We start from the raw sequence: 17,704 nt of genomic DNA, 5'->3' as shown, positions 1-17,704 counted from the left end.
GTTTGTGTTCTGAAATCTTTTGACAAATCAGCTTAAATGCTCTTCAAAAATTGTAACTTCGGGGCGTGGCTATGTAGCAGTGTGAGGAAGACGCGCTCTGTCTGGGCTCCTGCAATCCTGAGACCATCCTGTGTCTGAGACCCCCTTCTGGAGCAATATGTCGGCAGCGCTGGGACCCTCTGGACTCCGGGAAGCCCCTGCCCCCCACGGGAGAGCGGAGTGGGACTTCGGCGCAGAGGCCGCTGAAGACACTCGGGGTGGCAGCGGGCCCTGTGTGAGATGGCGGCCATTTTCCTCAGGCGTGCTCTTTCAGGAAGGAGGTGACGCCGGATCATATCCTAGAAGGGCCATTTGTGCGGTGGAAATATAATGTGGAGGCATCTAAGAGGGATGTGCGGTGAGTGCTCTGAGAGACGGGCCCCGCACTCCCCATATCTAATACACCAGATCCGTTGGTAGTGCCATTTTAAGGGTCTCTGGACCCTCATTTCTGTCTCTGCAGGCACTGCAGATCCCCATTGTTGCATAGGATCTTGGTACCATCCCAGAATTTCTCACGTCACATTCTTGATAAGAGCTGTCTAGAGCGGTTCCAGGACTTATATATTATTCAATACCCCTGCTGTGTCTGTTGCCGGGAGTGTGAAACCTCCTTGGATATAAGTTCATCCATCCTGCTGCACCATATTGTTTTAAATCATGAATCGCTCAAGGGGTTCAGGAGTAGCTGAAAAAATTAAATGAGTTTGCAAGACCTGATCCATCTAACGGTCCTTCAGAAATAATCCCTCAGACTAAGATTGCAGATCAGCGCAAAATCCATGCCACTGACGGTGGGGAGGGAGATGAACAAGAAGGACTGACCCGCGTCTGAACAGTTGATGCAGGCCATATCCCTGACCAGATCATCCCTAACTGGGAAAATAGAGGACGTGCACACTGAGGTGGGGCGTCTTCGGCACGACATGCAGGCCTTGGGGGGCGCATTTCAGTATTTGAAACATGCGTGTCCCAGATAGACACTATTGCGCCTATGGAGGTTAAGTTGACCAAAGTGTCCGGCTCCATAAACGCCTGGAAACAAAAAGCGGACGATCTGGAAAATAGACTACATCGGAATAACATCCGAATCATTGGTCTGCCGGAGCACTCGGAGGGTCAGCAACCTGAGCAATTTCTGGAGGGCTGGCTTAAGTCTTCTTTGGGAAATGAATTCTCTGTTACATTCTCTGTGGAAAGGGCCCACAGGGTCCCTACAAGACCCCTTCCTCCGGGTGTCCCACCTAGGCCTTTCCTGGCTCACCTCCTCAACTGTAAGGACAGGGATACTATTCTACATTTGGCACAGCAAAAATGCCCTATTAAGTTCAACAATGCTACCATCTCGATTTTTCCAGATTTTTCTATGGAACTCCAGAAACAACCGGCACAGTTTATGGAAATCAAGAAGCACCTTAGATAAAAGAATGTGATGTACTCAATGATTTATCCAACTAAACTCTGGATTGTCCACGAGGGCTTCTCCATATTCTTTACGGATCCAGCAGAAGCAACTGACTGGCTGCGGTCCCATTGGGGAGTCTCATGTGAAGAAATCCTAAAATGCTTGCTGTCAAGCGGAACTCTCCTTACAATGGTATGAGTGGAGCTCTTTCTACAGGCGTCCAGTTTAACAACAATACCGGACACTGTATTCAGCTATGGTATCCCCTGGTATGCATGCCTCCTCATCCCCATCCCGGTATGCATGGTCCCCTCATCCCCATCCTAGTATGCATGGATCCCTCATCCCTATCCTGGTAGGAATGGTCCCCTTCATCCTTATACTGCCAGGAATGATCGCCCTCATCCCTATGCTGTTATGCAGGGCCCCCATCCCTATCCTTAACCTGGTATGATTGGCTCCCATCCCAGTCCTGGTATGCATGGCCCCATCCTTATTCTGGTATGATTGGTACCATCCCAATCCTGGTATTATTGGCACCATCCTTATTCTGGTATGCATGGCCCCATCCTTATTCTGGTATGATTGGCCCCATCCCAGTCCTGGCATGATTGGCCTCATCCTTATAATTGGCCCCATCCCGTTCCTGGTATGATTGGTCCCATCCTTATTCTGGTATGATTGGCCCCATCCATATTCTGGTATGATTGGCCCCATCCATATTCTGGTATGATTGGCCCCGTCCTTATTCTGGTATGATTGGCCCCATCCCGGTCAGCTGAACAACTGATTATTGGGAGCATTCCAGGTATCCAGGTTCCCGATGCAGCTGTTCGGGAAGAGCTATAGCTATTCAGATAAGGACTTATCCGATGCTATTCGATCAACCCTACTCACTGCCCATTGTTCAAGCTTATGTAGATCCTTCTGAATCCTTTCTCTGTCTTGTCTAGTGATAGCTATGACTACTAGCTTTCCATCGTCAAATTTGACTAGTTGACCTTCAGTTCCGTTATATAGGTCATTTATGAAAATGCTGAACAACAATGGGGACAGGACAGAGCCTTGAAACACTCTTCCAATTGGATTTTCAACCGTTTATTACCACAATTTGCTACTTCCGATAGGTGGCACTAGAGTTCTAGTCCTCTTCCTCTCTGAAGAGACAATTTGCATAATTAGCATATTTCCCAGAGGAGCATTGCGGCTTTAAGTCTCCTCATCTCGACATGCTTAGCATGTCATTCTCCGCAAGGAGAAATTATACTTCTTGGATATCGGTCAGACGCCTCTCTCACAGCCAAACCAGATCTCACACTATGCACTGACGAGGGGCAGTACCCCGAAACACAGTGTCTGCAAATTGAGATTCTGGCTTGGCTTTTATCCTAAGTCATGTAACAAGACTCGTTAAAGGGTCGACATTGACTTTTAGGATTGCTACTTCCGATAGGTGGTTTTCGAGGTTCTAGTCCTCTTCCTCTCTGAAGAGACAATTTGCATAATTACCACAATTTGAGCACGATCATTGAGCCAGTTATGAATCCACCTTAACCGTAGCCTTGTCAATCCCATACTTAGTCATTTTTTTTCAATAAGGATGCTATGAGATACTTTATGAAATGCATTGCTGAAGTCAAGATAAACTATATCTACCGCATTTTCCTGATCCACCCAATCAGTGATTAAATCATCGAAGGACATTACATTAATCTGGCATGACTTGTTTGCTACAAACCTATGCTAGCTCTCGCTAATTACTATATTCTTATCCAACTACTTACATACATGCTGCTTAATAATTTGTTCAAAAATCTTTCGTGGTACAGAAGTAAGGCTCACTGGCCTGTAATTTCCTGGCTCCTACTTCACTTTATTGAAGATATGGACAACATTTGCCCCCCTCCAATTTTCTGAGACTTCTCCTGTTCTACAGAAATTGTCAATGATTCTGGCTAGTGGTTCTGCAATTTTCTCTATCTCTTTCAGTATCCTAGGATGTAATTCATCTGTACCAGGAGATTATATTTATTAAATTCATTTAAATTACCTAAGTGTTTCCTCACTATCTCACAGTTTATAGATAGTGTGGATTCTTTTACTCCTTCGATAGCACCGTGAAGATCAGTTGATTTTACATTTGCTTTATTAAACAACATAGATGCAAAATTGGAATTTAAAAGTTCTGCCTTTTCAACATCATTGTTTCCATTGTTTTGCATCAGGCTTGTTTAGATGTTCTTTTGCATACTTCTGACACTGAATTTTATGGTGAGGATGCAGTAGAGGATTTCTTCTGATGACTCTTCTATGAAGGCCATATTTGTGAAGGTGTCTCTGAACAGTAGAACAATATACCACAACTCTATGGTCTGCTAAATCTTTCTGAAGGTTTTTTGCAGTCAAGCAGGGGTTATGATTTGCCTCTCTAGCAATGTTACGAGCAGCTCTCACTGAAATTTTGCTTGGTCTTCCAGACCTTATCTTGACCTCCACTGTTCCTGGTAACTGTCATTTCTTAATTACATTTCAAACTGAAGAAAGGGCAACTTAAAAACGCTTCGCTATCTTCTTATAGCCTTTTCGTGCTTTCTGTGCCTCCACCACTTCCATTTTCAGAGTGCTAGGCAGCTGCTTAGAAGAACCCATGGCTGCTGTTTTTTCGCACAAGGTTAAAGAAGACTGGGTAATTATAAAGATGGGAAATTTTCGTCACCTGGCCTTTCCTAATGATGATAGTGAACAAGCCATACCCTAACAGGCTAATTAAGGTCTGATGCCTTGGTCACAGTTATCTGTGCACATTAGTCTCCAAGGGTGCCAAAGTTTTGCAACGACCCATTTAACTTTTTGTAATTTTGACATTGTAAATAATGAAAATATATATATATTTTACCTAAAATGCAAAGAAATGTGTCATCTTTAACTTCAGGCCATATAGAGATCATTTCATAACTGTTCACAATAACAGTAATTTTGACTAGGGGTGCCCAATCTTTTACATGCCACTGTATAGTTATAATGCCTCCTTATTCCCTAATAATGAACACTATTTATTCCAACGTATAGAAATATCGCCCCCCCGCCCGGTGATGCTGTCCTCTGATTCCACAACGTATAGTAGTAAGGTCTCAATTCCCCCAGGTATGGAAAGATAGCCTGATACAGTAAAGTGTGGTGGTCTTTCCAGGAGAGCCCCTTAGTGTAAGGTTGAAACCCTTGCCCTCTCAGTAGCTACGCTGGTGGTAAGGACCTAACATTTAGTAGCCTAGCCCTAATTTATTGCTCTCTAGTAAATGTAACTTTTACCGTGAAATTTACAGAAGATTTGATATAATTTTCTTTTCCATGTCCAACATGAATAATAAAGAACGAGAAACTCCATTTATTTTGCCAGATATAAAATGCTATTTCCTGGAAACGCAATAGGGTAATGATATGTATATGCGAGCGGCTCCTGCCCAGGAATATACATATACAGCATCAATTATCCCGCTGCTGACTGGCGCTGGATCATTTATTTTATTTTTATTTTTTTTATTTTTGCATTCAATAATGAATCTCTTTTAAGTTAGTATGATGACCTCTTTTTTTTTTTTTTTTTTTTTTTTTTTCCCATGAATGCAGAAGCAGACTAGGTAATTCCATGACAAAAAAAAATGGAAATCAAGGAAAAATGGTGTTTTAATAGAGGAAAAATATGTTAGCAAATTAGTCTACAGGAGCCCGTGGAACAGTCATCAAAGGCCGGGCGCGCGCTGGTGGTCTACCCAAGATTTGCCGTATGAGAAAAATATTAAGCTGAACGTTTTTTTTCTTTTTTTTTTTACGTGGTTTATGCAAATTGCAGTGCAAACATGAATGGCGTGTTATTTTTACCTCGCTTTGGAGTCTCGGTTTATACAGTTTGTAGGAGATTAATTGTGACTATATTTGTCCTACTCTGCAAGAGTTACTGTTTGCTAATTATTTCTGTTGGCAGAGCTGAGTTTTCGCGACCATTCTACCGGGACTTCATTCTTCCAGGTTCACTAGACAAGAAATTAAACTGATTTACTGCATTCATTCCAGTTGTTGGAAATAAGCTCACTCGGGACCGCGTCCTATGAGCTAAAAAATGCGTCCTTCTGTCTGTAGACTTATATTTTAAGGGACGGTATGTGGCAGTCGTGCCTTGTGAAGGAAAAACTCTGGCGGCAAATATTTTAGACTGTTTTTGAGGTATTAAAAAGTTTTTCCAAATATTAAAAGTTATGCATCAGTAAGTGTCCAATCTCTAAATTTTCCAGCAATCCCAAAAACGGGGCTCTGATTGTCCCATCAGATTTGAGCAGCTGGCACATGGGGGTCTCCATTCTGTCCATTTCATACGGGACTGTTGGAGGTAGCATAGTTCAGCCCTTGACCTTTCTTGGTAGTCCCATTGAGAATGCCTCATGCGCACATGTGGCCACCACTTAATTAAAAGCGTGGCGTTCAGAGCCCTGTTCTTGGGATTATTGGGAATCCAAGTGGTCGGGCCTGCAGTGACCTGGTCCTGTTCTGTGGATGTGAGCTAACTGTTCGGCTATGCACAGAACTTTTTTGAGGCATTTGTTTTTCAAGCAGAAGCCGCCTCAGACAGGGTTTTCATTTTTCAAGCAGAAGCCGCCTCAGACAGGGTTTTCATTTTTCAAGCAGAAGCCGCCTCAGACAGGGTGTTCATTTTTCAAGCAGAAGCCGCCTCAGACAGGGTGTTCATTTTTCAAGCAGAAGCCGTCTCAGACAGCTCTTCTTTTTTAGAGGAGTTTTTTTAATAAGTTTTTCTTTTCCTGAAAATTTTTTTTCTGAAGGGCTTTGGAAGTTTTATTTTTTCTGAAGTGTTTGGTGCAGTCTCAGTTTTGGGCAGTACTTAGTTTGGAGACATTTTCTTTATGATCTGCTTCAAATAAGTGACATGTGCTTTTACCCCGGAGCATTTTTCAAAGCTTCTTAAAAGGGATCTGTCAGAAGGATTTCACCCCCCATCCACCCAAAAAAAAACCCAAAACAACTTTATATGTGCATATAGCTCTTTGAAAGTCAAGTGCATCAATAGTTTTACATGGTCAGTCCGTTCCTTCATTACTGCGTTTGAATTTATATGCAAATTAGGCTGAAAGGCTATGATAGATCTGAATCTTCTGTCACTACAGCTTCATTCCCTGCTTAAAGTTGCCGCCTCCTGCTTCACTTTTGACTTCTTTACCTGAAGTCACACAGCATAGAGGACGTCAATCAAGCAGAAGGAAGTGGAGCTGGGTGTGGAATAGAGCTGGAGTGACAGAGGCTTCAGATCTACAAATAGATCTTAAGCCTCATTTGCATATCAATTCAAACACTGATTTCTCAGTAATGGATGAATGGACCGGCCATGTAAAGGCATTGCTAGACTTGTCTTTGAAAGAGCTTCCTATGAACTTAAATCCGGCTGACATACTCCCATTAGGGAGAGAAAAAAACTTGAGAAACTCCTCATATCAGCAGAAAATTGGATTTTCCAAAGAAATGAATAGGTAGAGTTTTCCAGGAGTTTTTAAAGCAGTGTTTGAGGAGGATTTTGGAGATAAACGCAGAACATAAATGGCACAACCATGTTTTATAATTAACTACGGATTAGAGAAATCATAGATTGCAAGATTCAGCTCAATGTCTGAGAATGACCAGGACATCGGTGCAGGATGGTAATTTTTCATATCATTTCCTATATGCTGCAATCGAACCAGCAGCATGATATAAAGAGTGTAATGGGTCCAAGTGCTGTGTTTTACATTGGTGAGCAATTTTTGGGTTTCCATGCAGGATTGATAACCTGGTTGGCTCTATAGTTCGGGAACTCTATAGAGACTCCTTTATATAAGAAAAATGACCATCACTACGGGAAGGAGGGGATATCTGCATTACTAGTGGGATATTTGCAATCAGCTATCTGTAGCTGAATTTTAATAGCAAATATACTATTTTTAATACCTTTATTTATGCAATCAACATAAACCTGGGTTATACATCCTGTGCTGAGTGAACCTTTGGGGTTGTCCAACCCTTAATTTTTATTTAAGAAAGGGAACAAGTGTGCTATAAAACAATAATGCGCACATAGTCTCTTGCCAAATCTCCAGACCTTTTGCCATGTGCCCTGCCGGTCTTTTCTCTTTCTCTTCCGATGCTATTGACTAATGGTTGACGCCACTCATTGGCTGCAGCAGTCACTGACCGTCACTAGCTAACCACACTCGGAAAAAAAAAAGGAGGAGACCCAATGAGAACCGATGCAGTGGTACAGAAGAGCGGTGTTGAGTAGTATGTGCTTTTTAGAGCTTATGTGTTCTGCCTTGAAAAATTTAAAATAAGCGCTGGACAACCCCTGTAAGACCACGTTCACTATTTGATCAGTATTTCACATCGGTATTTGTAAGTAAAAACCAGGAGGGGAATAATCAGAGGAAAAGTATAATAGAAACATGTCACCACTTTATTTTTCACCAACTCCTGGTTTTAGCTTCCAAATACTGATGTTAAATACCCAGCAAAATACTACCGTGTCAATGTGGCCTAAGGCATACCTCTTTACATACAAGCCTTATTAAAACCCATGGAAAGATACAGTATTATGTTTATAATGAAAGGTATTGGATGACACTGAAATGCGTTAGTGGTTAGTATCGTCTTCAGAAAAGGAATAGTTCCAATAGGAGAAAGGAAGTTTCTCTTTCCCCCATGACGGCACCACGGAAAGAGGGGATCCTCCCCACGGGGACAGGAAACCTACAGATAAAAAGGCAGTACCTCTCTCCCGCATCAGTTGGTTTCCTGTCCCCATAGGGAACCTACAGACTTGCCATGGGATCCGGGGCCGACCAGTCTGGAGGATGACAGCAGGAGCCCCCTGTCCCGGCTGGGGCGGTTACCCGAGGCGCCACCGCTGGGGTCAGCGGGCCTCCAGGGTGTGTGGAGGGAGAGGCGGCAGAAGTGCCAATCCCAAAAACAAGGGAGAAGAGGCCCTACACACATTAGATGTCAGGAGATGCCTAATTGGATACCTAGCGGCCACCAGGGAGTGTAGGAAGGATAGGTCTCTTTTTGTCTGCTTCCAGGGGCCAAAGAAAGGGCAAAAGGCATCAAAGAGCACGCTGGCCAGGTGGATAAGAGACGCCATCACCTTGTCGTACTCGTCACAAGTTGCGGACATTCCAGGCAAAATAACGGCCCATTTCATAAGAGCGGTGTCAACTTCCTGGGCAAAGAGAGCAGGCGTCTCCATTGAACAGATATGTAGAGCCGCTATTAACCACTTTAACCACTTCTTTAACCACTATTGGCTGGACCTAGCCACCTCCTCAGATCTAACCTTTGGTAAAAGGTTGCTGGAGGCAGTGTTCCCCCCCTAATAGATAGTCTCTGCAATTCTCTCCGTGGTGCCGTCATGGGGGAAAGAGAAAATCGTAGTTACTTACCGTTAATGGTATTTCTCTGAGCCCATGACGGCACCCGTATATTCCCTCCCTACATGCGTGGGGTCCGCACTTATTGTAAATAGTTTAGTCAAAAAGTCCCGTGGTGTCTCCTCTATGCAGTATTAATAATTAAAGAAATTCTTTCTTAAAGTTGTTGTGTTAGTATTAGGCTGAAGTTCCTTTAATGCTCTGTAAAACAACTGATGCGGGAGAGAGGTACCGGCTTTTTATCTGTAGGTTTCCTGTCCCCGTGGGGCGGATCCCCTCTCTCCGTGGTGCCGCCATGGGCTCAGAGAAATACCGTTAACGGTAAGTAACTGCGATTTTTACAGGCATCTCCGCCTGGGGATAAACAAAATCCAAATAACCTCTTTGTTAGGAGGGTCCTCAGAATGAAAAACAAAATTTCTATAGTGCCCCCTATATGTAACTACCTTGTAAGTCAATGTTTGGCTCATTATTGGTTAGGCGTTTCCTTCTCTTTGTTTCAAGGCAGGGTACTTATTGGCCCTACTTCAGCTGTGTCTGTTCTAGGAGGACCAGTATCAGGAGAGAGTTGAATCAAAGGCCTCTGACTCCGCTAACCAGTGCCAGGCTCGCTGGGAGTCCAGTCTGTCTTCTTGGACCTCATGGTTCTCACCTGTTTTTAGGAACAAAATACAACGCTTGGCTTTATCCAGCAGTCCAATAGACAGTAGAGTGGACGTGCGCATACCTAACCTTTATTCCATGCAGAGCACCGTTTTCGGGATTTCTGTGTCTCCCAGTGCTTGGACCTCCATTGATGAGTATGTTATCCTATGAATAGAGGTTTCTTACTCTCTTTTAAAAACTCTATAAAGTGGCTTTAAATCTAATTTTTCATGAAAGTTCTGACCTTGCTCTCGTAATAAGGGTGCAATGACCACTATAACATGGCCAGTGGACCTGAAGTGACTCATTGGTTCTGTCATTAGACATGGCACAGACAGGAGACTTTTGGTCATTTAATAGGGCATTTATGCCGTGTTTGTGTACATGTGGCCATAAGACATGGATACATAGAGATATTTATTCACCTGGAACACTCTGCATAGAATAAAGTAGTCAATTGAGACTCCGATCAAACCAAGACTGGAAGATTGTGGTTTGTAATGTTCCACCATATATAACAAGGTTCTTGTTCACGTCTATACTTCGAGGCTGCTTGTTGGCTGCCCTGCATTTGCATTTGGTTGTCTACAGAGGTGTTTCTAGAAAAAAATACAGGAAAACTTTAATGTATACTAGTCTACCTCTGAACAGGATGGCTAGCGGTCTGCTTGGAACTATTACTGAAATTTTTGATGACCTTGAATAATTCCTTTATTTTAGGAGCGTAATTTGTAGCTGATATTGACCTTCATTTCTTTATAAGATGTTATGCTTCTTCTTGCAACATTTTTTAAATCTGTCATCAATTCCTCCGAGCTTCCTTCACGTCGATACATGGCCTTCCAACTATAAATGGGCTGAAATGTGGCCAGCGCTTACATCTGTTATCTAAGAGTACATTGGGCTTCTTTGGGTGCTCTACATTCTTCTCATATCCCAAAATGTATTAAATATAACCAAAAAAGTTCCCAACACATAGCCTATCCAAAGGTCTTAAATAAGTGTCCTTTTGGTCTCCCTTGGCTGGTACAACCCATAAAGACGCTTTGGGACTCCATGAGCAGCATATACCGTCAGATTGGATGAATACCATAACAATGCAGCCTTTTCCAATCTGTATAGAAAGTGGAAGGTCATACCATCATGTGAAAGGACTTTTTTTTTGCCTGAGTTGAGTTTTGTTCAAAGCTCTGAATGCCACTCAATGCTCTTGGAAGGGGAAAAGAAATCATAACTGTCCTCAGCACTTCTAAATTTTATTTAAGGGACATCTGTCTTGGAAAGCCCTTTTAATTTTGGATTTCGCTCTGAAACTGTTGTCATGGTGGTCTAGTAGCACTCATCGAAAGACCGCTGGGTCATCTAGACAGCGTTATACCATTGGAAGAGGCACACTCAACGAAGCCTCCAAGGTTCAGCTAAAAAATTAAAGTCCCTTTGTTGGATTCTCCGTATGACCTGATAGGTCTCAATCTCTACCATACAAGGCAGTTTTTAGTATCGTTTCCTCTACTCTAAGAAAGATTTTTCAGCAGTCTCAATGTACAGTTGTATTTGCAGGATATATGATAATTACCTGTAAGATGAGGTCATGTGAGCCAGATGCCACTCGTTCTATAGTTTCGCTGGAAAGTCTGTTGCCTTTCTATTATACATGTTCGTGTGCTGTCCATTTTTTTTTTCTCAGTCAGCACTCGGACATATATAGTATCATTGAGCCACACACACTGGATTGGACATGATACCCCTGGAGGTCCCTTCCAACTCTAACATTCTGTGATACATCAGTTTTTAAATCCGATCCATGTTTCCGATCCTTGAGACTCTGAACATGTCCTATCCTCCTCCGTTTTGTGGAACACAATCAGTCATTAAAGTCTATGGGGATCTATTTAGTTCAGTATTTCATCCCTTTTAACTGAGCTAATGCTAAGAGTCAGTGGATATAAAAAGTTCAGGCTCCCGCCTTCAGTTCTTAAAAATGGATGAAAAAGAAAAACACGGAAGAAAAAACGGTCCACTTTACACTTTTTTTTTTTTTCACAGATGTGTGAGTGAACAATTTATCACCGAGCATCAGAATATGTGATCACTTCTTGATCGGTAAGAGTTTAACTGCCACGACTCGCACTGATCAGCAGAATGGACCACTTCTATCCTCATTACAATGGAGCAGCAGTGCACATGTTCGACCACCGCTTCATTTATACCCTATGGTGCTACTGAACGCCACACACGTCTTTACTCAGCAGCCACGTAGGGAATGAATAGAGCAGCTGTTGGGAAAACGACCTGCAACGCCATTTTACAATGGGGATAAAAATTCCATGATCTGCTGATTGGCGCGGGTCCCGACAGTGGAACACCCACTGATAAACAAGTCATCACCTATTCTGTAGACTTGTTTTCACTGGACAACCCTATTAATAGGGGCAGTCTAGAAATTCTGTCCAGGGTCTTCATCCCTGGGCCAAATTGTCTCTTTCACTTGAGGACCCAACCTGTAATGGATTACACAAATAAATCATTGATTGAAATGGACACTACGTATTGTTTTTTTTGCCCTGACCTGTCTCTGTAGGAAAATTGAGCATTTACCAGATTTCCCTACTGATTGCAGCTGATCAAAAGGGGTCCTAGGAGGTGGAGGCACTTTTTTATTTTCTTATCGTAAAGGGACCTTTCTAACAAAATTTGACAGTTTTTACTCAGTAGGGCCTCCTATTCTGAGACCACCACCAATCTCTTAAGGGAATGGGCTGAAGGGCCCAACTCAAATTCAAGCAGACCATTGTGAAGACCCATAGATCTTCTATTGAGTCTGTATACCACTTACCGAGACTGGAGTACAAGCTGAGTCATTCTACCTCTTCCTTTGAGCGAATGGTAGGGGTCCCAGGATCCATACCCATGTTGATCAACTCCGCTAAAACACATGAAACACAGCTTCATAAAAATAGGTGTCCTCACTTGTTTGAATCTCTCTGTGTTGATCATGTGCCCCCCCCCCCCCTGTGCTCTTGATTGGTTAAGGTCTCAGAATGTGTGGTTCTCTTTTGCTAAGACTAGATAGGATTTCATGATTCCACCATGGGTGCTTGCAGCAATTATTTCGTGAAGGACGATGTGGCAAAAAATACAGAAGGGGAATAAAATCTCCTGTCATGAGTGAGGCTGAGCTGAACGTCTTTACGTGCCAAGGTCCCGTTGTATGTTTCTCATTTAATTGCAGCTCGGGTCCTTTTTTTGTGTTGTAGAGCGCCGCAGCTGGTGGGATGGAGTCAAACAGCGATGCCATTCAGCCTAGCCACATCAGAGAGGCCATACGACGCTACGGCCACAAGATTGGCCCGCTCTCCCCATTCACGGTACGTAATAACAGACTAGAAAAAAAAGTTATATTTGTAATCTTAAGGAGATTTCATCTTCAAGTGGTCTTATGAAGAAGCCTTGGAATTGTTGAGAACAATTTGTGGTCACTGTAATTTTCTCTGTAAAAAGAAAAATGAAATATTTTCTCCCGGGAAATAAAACTTTGTAATTTCTGTCTCCTTTTGGAATCATAAATGCATTTTTTATTCCATATCACTATTTTGTTTATGTGTTAGGCACGCATAGTTGAAAATTTTGTATTTTATCTACTTTTTGTTCTTCTTTTACTTCTACTGCTCCCCTAAGTATTCAGTATTTTATTTTATTTTATTTTAAAATCTGCCATAAGGTTCCAGAAATTGGTGCAAATTTTGTATTGTCTTTTCTCAAAGGGCATGGCTCACAGGGTAATTATGCAGAGCAGCCTAAAGACACGCCCCTGAGGATCTGCAGACCCAAGCCTGCTTGTAACGACCATAAAAATTACCACCATATAAAAAGGCCCGTATCTCTAAAGCCTTAAGGCAGATTTCAATAAAACAAATAATGGAAAACTCAGGGGATCATAAGGAATTAAATAAGAGTAAAAACAGGGAACTTCTTCCCATCCAATAAATGAATATTGTCAGATAGTACTTATAAAAACAAGCACTTTTGCATTTTACTGTTAAAATTTGCAACTCTTCTTGGGATATTAACCGTTTTTTTTTCTTCTACCGCTTCTTGTTTATGAGACCGACACTGCCGTCTACCTTTTAGTCTCCATTTTTGGTTTCTAAAGAAATATATTGGCCAAATAAACTTACCGTAATAAATAAAATTGGGCAAATTACTTTCCATGTCTGCATTATAGTGGCTTACGCTGGATATTGAATTTGAGACTTTTTCAGACAGTCTAGATTTACACCACTTTTTAGTTGGCTTATTTTGTGCCATTTTTCCTTTGTGCCACATGTAAGCCACATCCCTTTGTTTAAATCTTAAAAAGCTTCTAAAATGCATAAAAAAAAGGTTGAGACATAATAGTAAATCTGTTCCAATTTTTTTTTCAAGCTCACACTTCTGATAATTACATTGGTTCAATACTAGTAATTATGATATATTAAATCTTCTATTTTGGCTAATCTATGTTATGAAAAGTCACCTTATAGAAATTTTCTAGTCTTTTAGAAAATTTGCATAAATTGGATAATTTATATATAATGGTAACCATTAGTTACCTGTTGATTCCGTCCGCCTTTTTGGTGGTTCTGTACTGATCTCATCTCCTCCATCATTCTTGCCGCCAATCACATGACTGTTGAGGCCAATCAGTGGCTACAACGGGGACCTACCTTAGCCACCGATTGACCATTTCCTGACATTTTCTTTGTTGGTGATAGAACTAGAGGAAAGAGATAATTGGCTGAACTCAGGTGTTGGAATATGATCTGCGGAGGACGTCTGAGGATATATTTTAATTAAAATTACCTAACCTGTACAGTTGTTGCAAATTAGGCCTCAAAACGAAAACATCACCGCTACCTGATAAAGACTGAGGTCTGTACTATTCTTTCTCTCATCTTACAGAAAATATAACCTTTAACCCTTAAACGCATTATCCAGGACAGGACCTATTGATGTCCTTTTTCTAGGGAAGATTATTATCAACATCAGTACTGTGAGGGTCCGGCACCTCCACGATTAGCTGTTATTAGCTCTACCGGCAGCTCCTTACACTGTGTAGTGGTTATTCCTGGGCATTGTAAGTCCATACCGGGGGATGGACTTAATTAAACAGATGGTTGTTATTGTAATGTATTTTTATTATGTGTACTTTTTAGTGTATTTTAGTGCATTGTAGTGTATTTTTGTTTTTTTTTTATTACTTTTTCAAAAGAAATCCACTTTGAGAGAATTTTTTTTTTTTGCCATAAATTTTTTAGTTTCAATTAACTTTTTTACATTTTTTTTTTTATTTAATTCTTTTTTTTTTTTAGTTCCACATGGGGGTCTTCACAATGTAACCTGGTGATAAAATACCTTTGTGTACTCAGCATATTACAGCGATATTGCCTATACTTGTAAAACGGGCCACATTTGATAGTTGTCTGCCGACAGCCATCTAAGCCGACTCTCCCATACGCATGAGCACTCGTTCGGCCGAGCACTCTTATGTTCTTTATGAGAAAGCCACTGGCTGACACGTTGGTCATTGTCTTCTCTCCGGGAGAACAACGCAATTGGCAGTCTGAAATCGGACATGACCAATTGACATCTCTCCCGACCATCAGTTGGCCCGTGCTCTCATACACATTAGGCCGTCTGCCGATCCCGTCAATATCGGCAGGTTCAGTTGTTATTGGTCTAATATGTATTCGGGCCTTAAGACTCAAAGACAACGTTTCAGGCTATACCTTTGGCACAGAAACATCAGAATATAGGTGTAAGACCTACGGCAACTTATAGATGCCCCACTCTCACATCACAGGCCATCACATCCCCCCTCCATCTTTCTAACCATTCAGTAGCAGAGGTGCCTATTGGCTATGGCATTTAAGGGTTTAATGCATTCATGTCATCCTACTGGGTCTTTCCTGTGGACAATGCTGTGTAGAACAGGACCATTGGCTGTGCCGCCTATTGCCGGCATGTAAAACGTTCAGCATCATTTTCTAAAGAGCAAAATATTGACTTCTTACTCCTCTTTATTGAGGATGAAAAATGAAGCAGCTTTGTTAATTAATTTCAATTATTAAAAATATTTTATTTTGTGTTTACACCTCCTGTGTAGTCCTATGTGTCTCCATGGTTCCAGACGACCAGAAAACCCTGTGTAGTCTGATCCAGCAGTCATATTTCGTCACCCATTTCTTGGTAACAGTTGGTGAGCAAGATATTAGGGCCAAATAGTAAGAAGTGTGACTGCAGAATCAGACTACATGGGGGGGTTGTTTGTGATTTACCATGGAGACACACATGTCTGCGTAGGAGCTGTAAACCCAAAACGTTAGTCGATTTTCAATGAAAAATTTGCAAAGTTTTATTTTTTATATTTCTAGTAATAGAAATTTGTCACTAAGGTGGACATGGCCATAATCTGGAATCCAAAATTGCAATCCGCTGTCATTTTTCCTTTCGTACATGATATTTCCATGAATCGGCTCTCTATTGATATCCATGTAAAACAGTCACAATGATGGGAATAGATAGAAGGGGATGTGATCTTATACGTAGTCCGTGTGACCCAGTGACAAAACTGAATATCGCTGCCAGACGAGGCTTCACATTCACTCCTGAGCTGGAACATGCTCTGATCTGCGCTCTCTCCCTCCTCTGTTCACGTTGATTTTGTGAGTTTCTTGCTTAAAGATCTAAAGAACAGGTTTTTCTCATTTCTTTGTGTTTTAGGAAATGTCTTCTCTCTCACTAGTAGTTATTCAATCAATGTAGCAGATGATGGGGCGGAAGCGGGGCTGACCTTCACATCTGAATCCTCCATTTATTCCATCCAAATTAAACATGTCTGGGACAACCAAGGACATTTCGATAAATAGCTCGAGCCCGCACTATTAGCGAGGAGCATAATGAATAAAATCTGAGGGATACGCCTTTCACACATTCATTAAGCCCCACAGCCAGGATATTCGATGACACAACATGCTTTACGTAAGCCATGCTAATTTATGAGGACCTGTCACTGACGCAGAATGCATACTGCGGTGATGGTGGTACTACTGTATGTGTTGCCACAATGCACTTAAAGGTGCTGTCTCATCAGAAAAATCCCCATCGGTAACCCATGGGTTGAACTCAGAGCTTGCTAAAAAGCATTATCTTTTTTTCTTGTCAAAGAGCATGGACTCACTAGTCTACCTAATATTTTATACAACTCGCTCCCGCCCTCCAAAAAGTGGGATCGGTATTTTTACAGCTCTGTTACTGACACGCTACTCAGTCTTGACGTACTCCCATGCCTCCTCAGATAGAACATTGGTTCTCGTCTTCTTTTGTAGCCCCTACTTTTTTGGGCCTCAACTTTTCTCTGCATAATATAATAATAATAATAATAATAATAATAATAATATCATCTGGTTATGTCAAGTTAGTTGGTCACTGGAGATGATGCCAGCCCCTGACGACCTATTTATAAGGGAGATTTCTGAATCAGGAGTCAAAATCGCAGTGAGGCACAGAATTGGTGGGAATTGATCCATTGGACAAAGTCCATCGGCCAAGTCATTAATTTGACGCCACTGAACGTATTACCTGAGAACCACCAACTGTGACTTCATGCCAGGCAAACTGATCAAAAGCGGAACCATGGATGCCAGGACATACAAGACAGTTAATAATAATTTTATTTCTGTAGCACCAACATATTCCGCAGCACTTTACATTATAGAGGGGACTTCTACAGACAATAGACATTACAGCATAGCAATAATCACATAGATCAAAACAGATACCAATAGGAATGAGGGCCCTGCTCGCAAGCTTAAAAATCTACGGTATAAGGGAAAAGGGGAAACTCGAAAGGTGGATGGTAACAATTGCTTTTATTGTTGGGACCATCCCTAGTGTAAGAATCGGGTGTTCCTTTTGCTGCATGAATCAGTTAACAGTCTAATTATGTAACAGTACAGGCACAGAGGGCTATTAAATGCATAAAGCATGTGAGAACATGATGCGAGGAACCTGGATATGGTAAAAAATTTTGAAATGAGCCACACAGGGATATTTAGGTTAGTGCATTGAGGCGATAGGCCAGTGTGAACAATTACATTTTTAACCCCTTACTGCC

The 17,704-nt window shown here is 41.8% G+C and overlaps 1 protein-coding gene across 7 annotated transcripts in view; it reads left to right on the top strand.

Annotated features, from left to right (window-relative positions):
- SUPT3H (SPT3 homolog, SAGA and STAGA complex component) overlaps positions 1-17,704 on the top strand; it is a 578,628-nt gene that overhangs the window by 469,472 nt on the left and 91,452 nt on the right. For all 7 annotated transcript variants that reach the window (XM_073586526.1, XM_073586527.1, XM_073586528.1 and 4 more), the window contains one exon: positions 12,807-12,917. In XM_073586526.1, the coding sequence (XP_073442627.1) occupies positions 12,807-12,917 (111 nt within the window). The remainder of the gene's footprint in view (positions 1-12,806; positions 12,918-17,704) is intronic.

This window comes from Dendrobates tinctorius, unplaced genomic scaffold (assembly GCF_039654945.1).
Source record: "Dendrobates tinctorius isolate UK_male_01 unplaced genomic scaffold, ASM3965494v1 ptg000093l, whole genome shotgun sequence".
Lineage (NCBI taxonomy): Eukaryota > Metazoa > Chordata > Amphibia > Anura > Dendrobatidae > Dendrobates > Dendrobates tinctorius.
The sequence above is the reverse complement of the archived record's forward strand: the minus strand, read 5'-3'. Positions and strand labels throughout refer to the sequence as shown.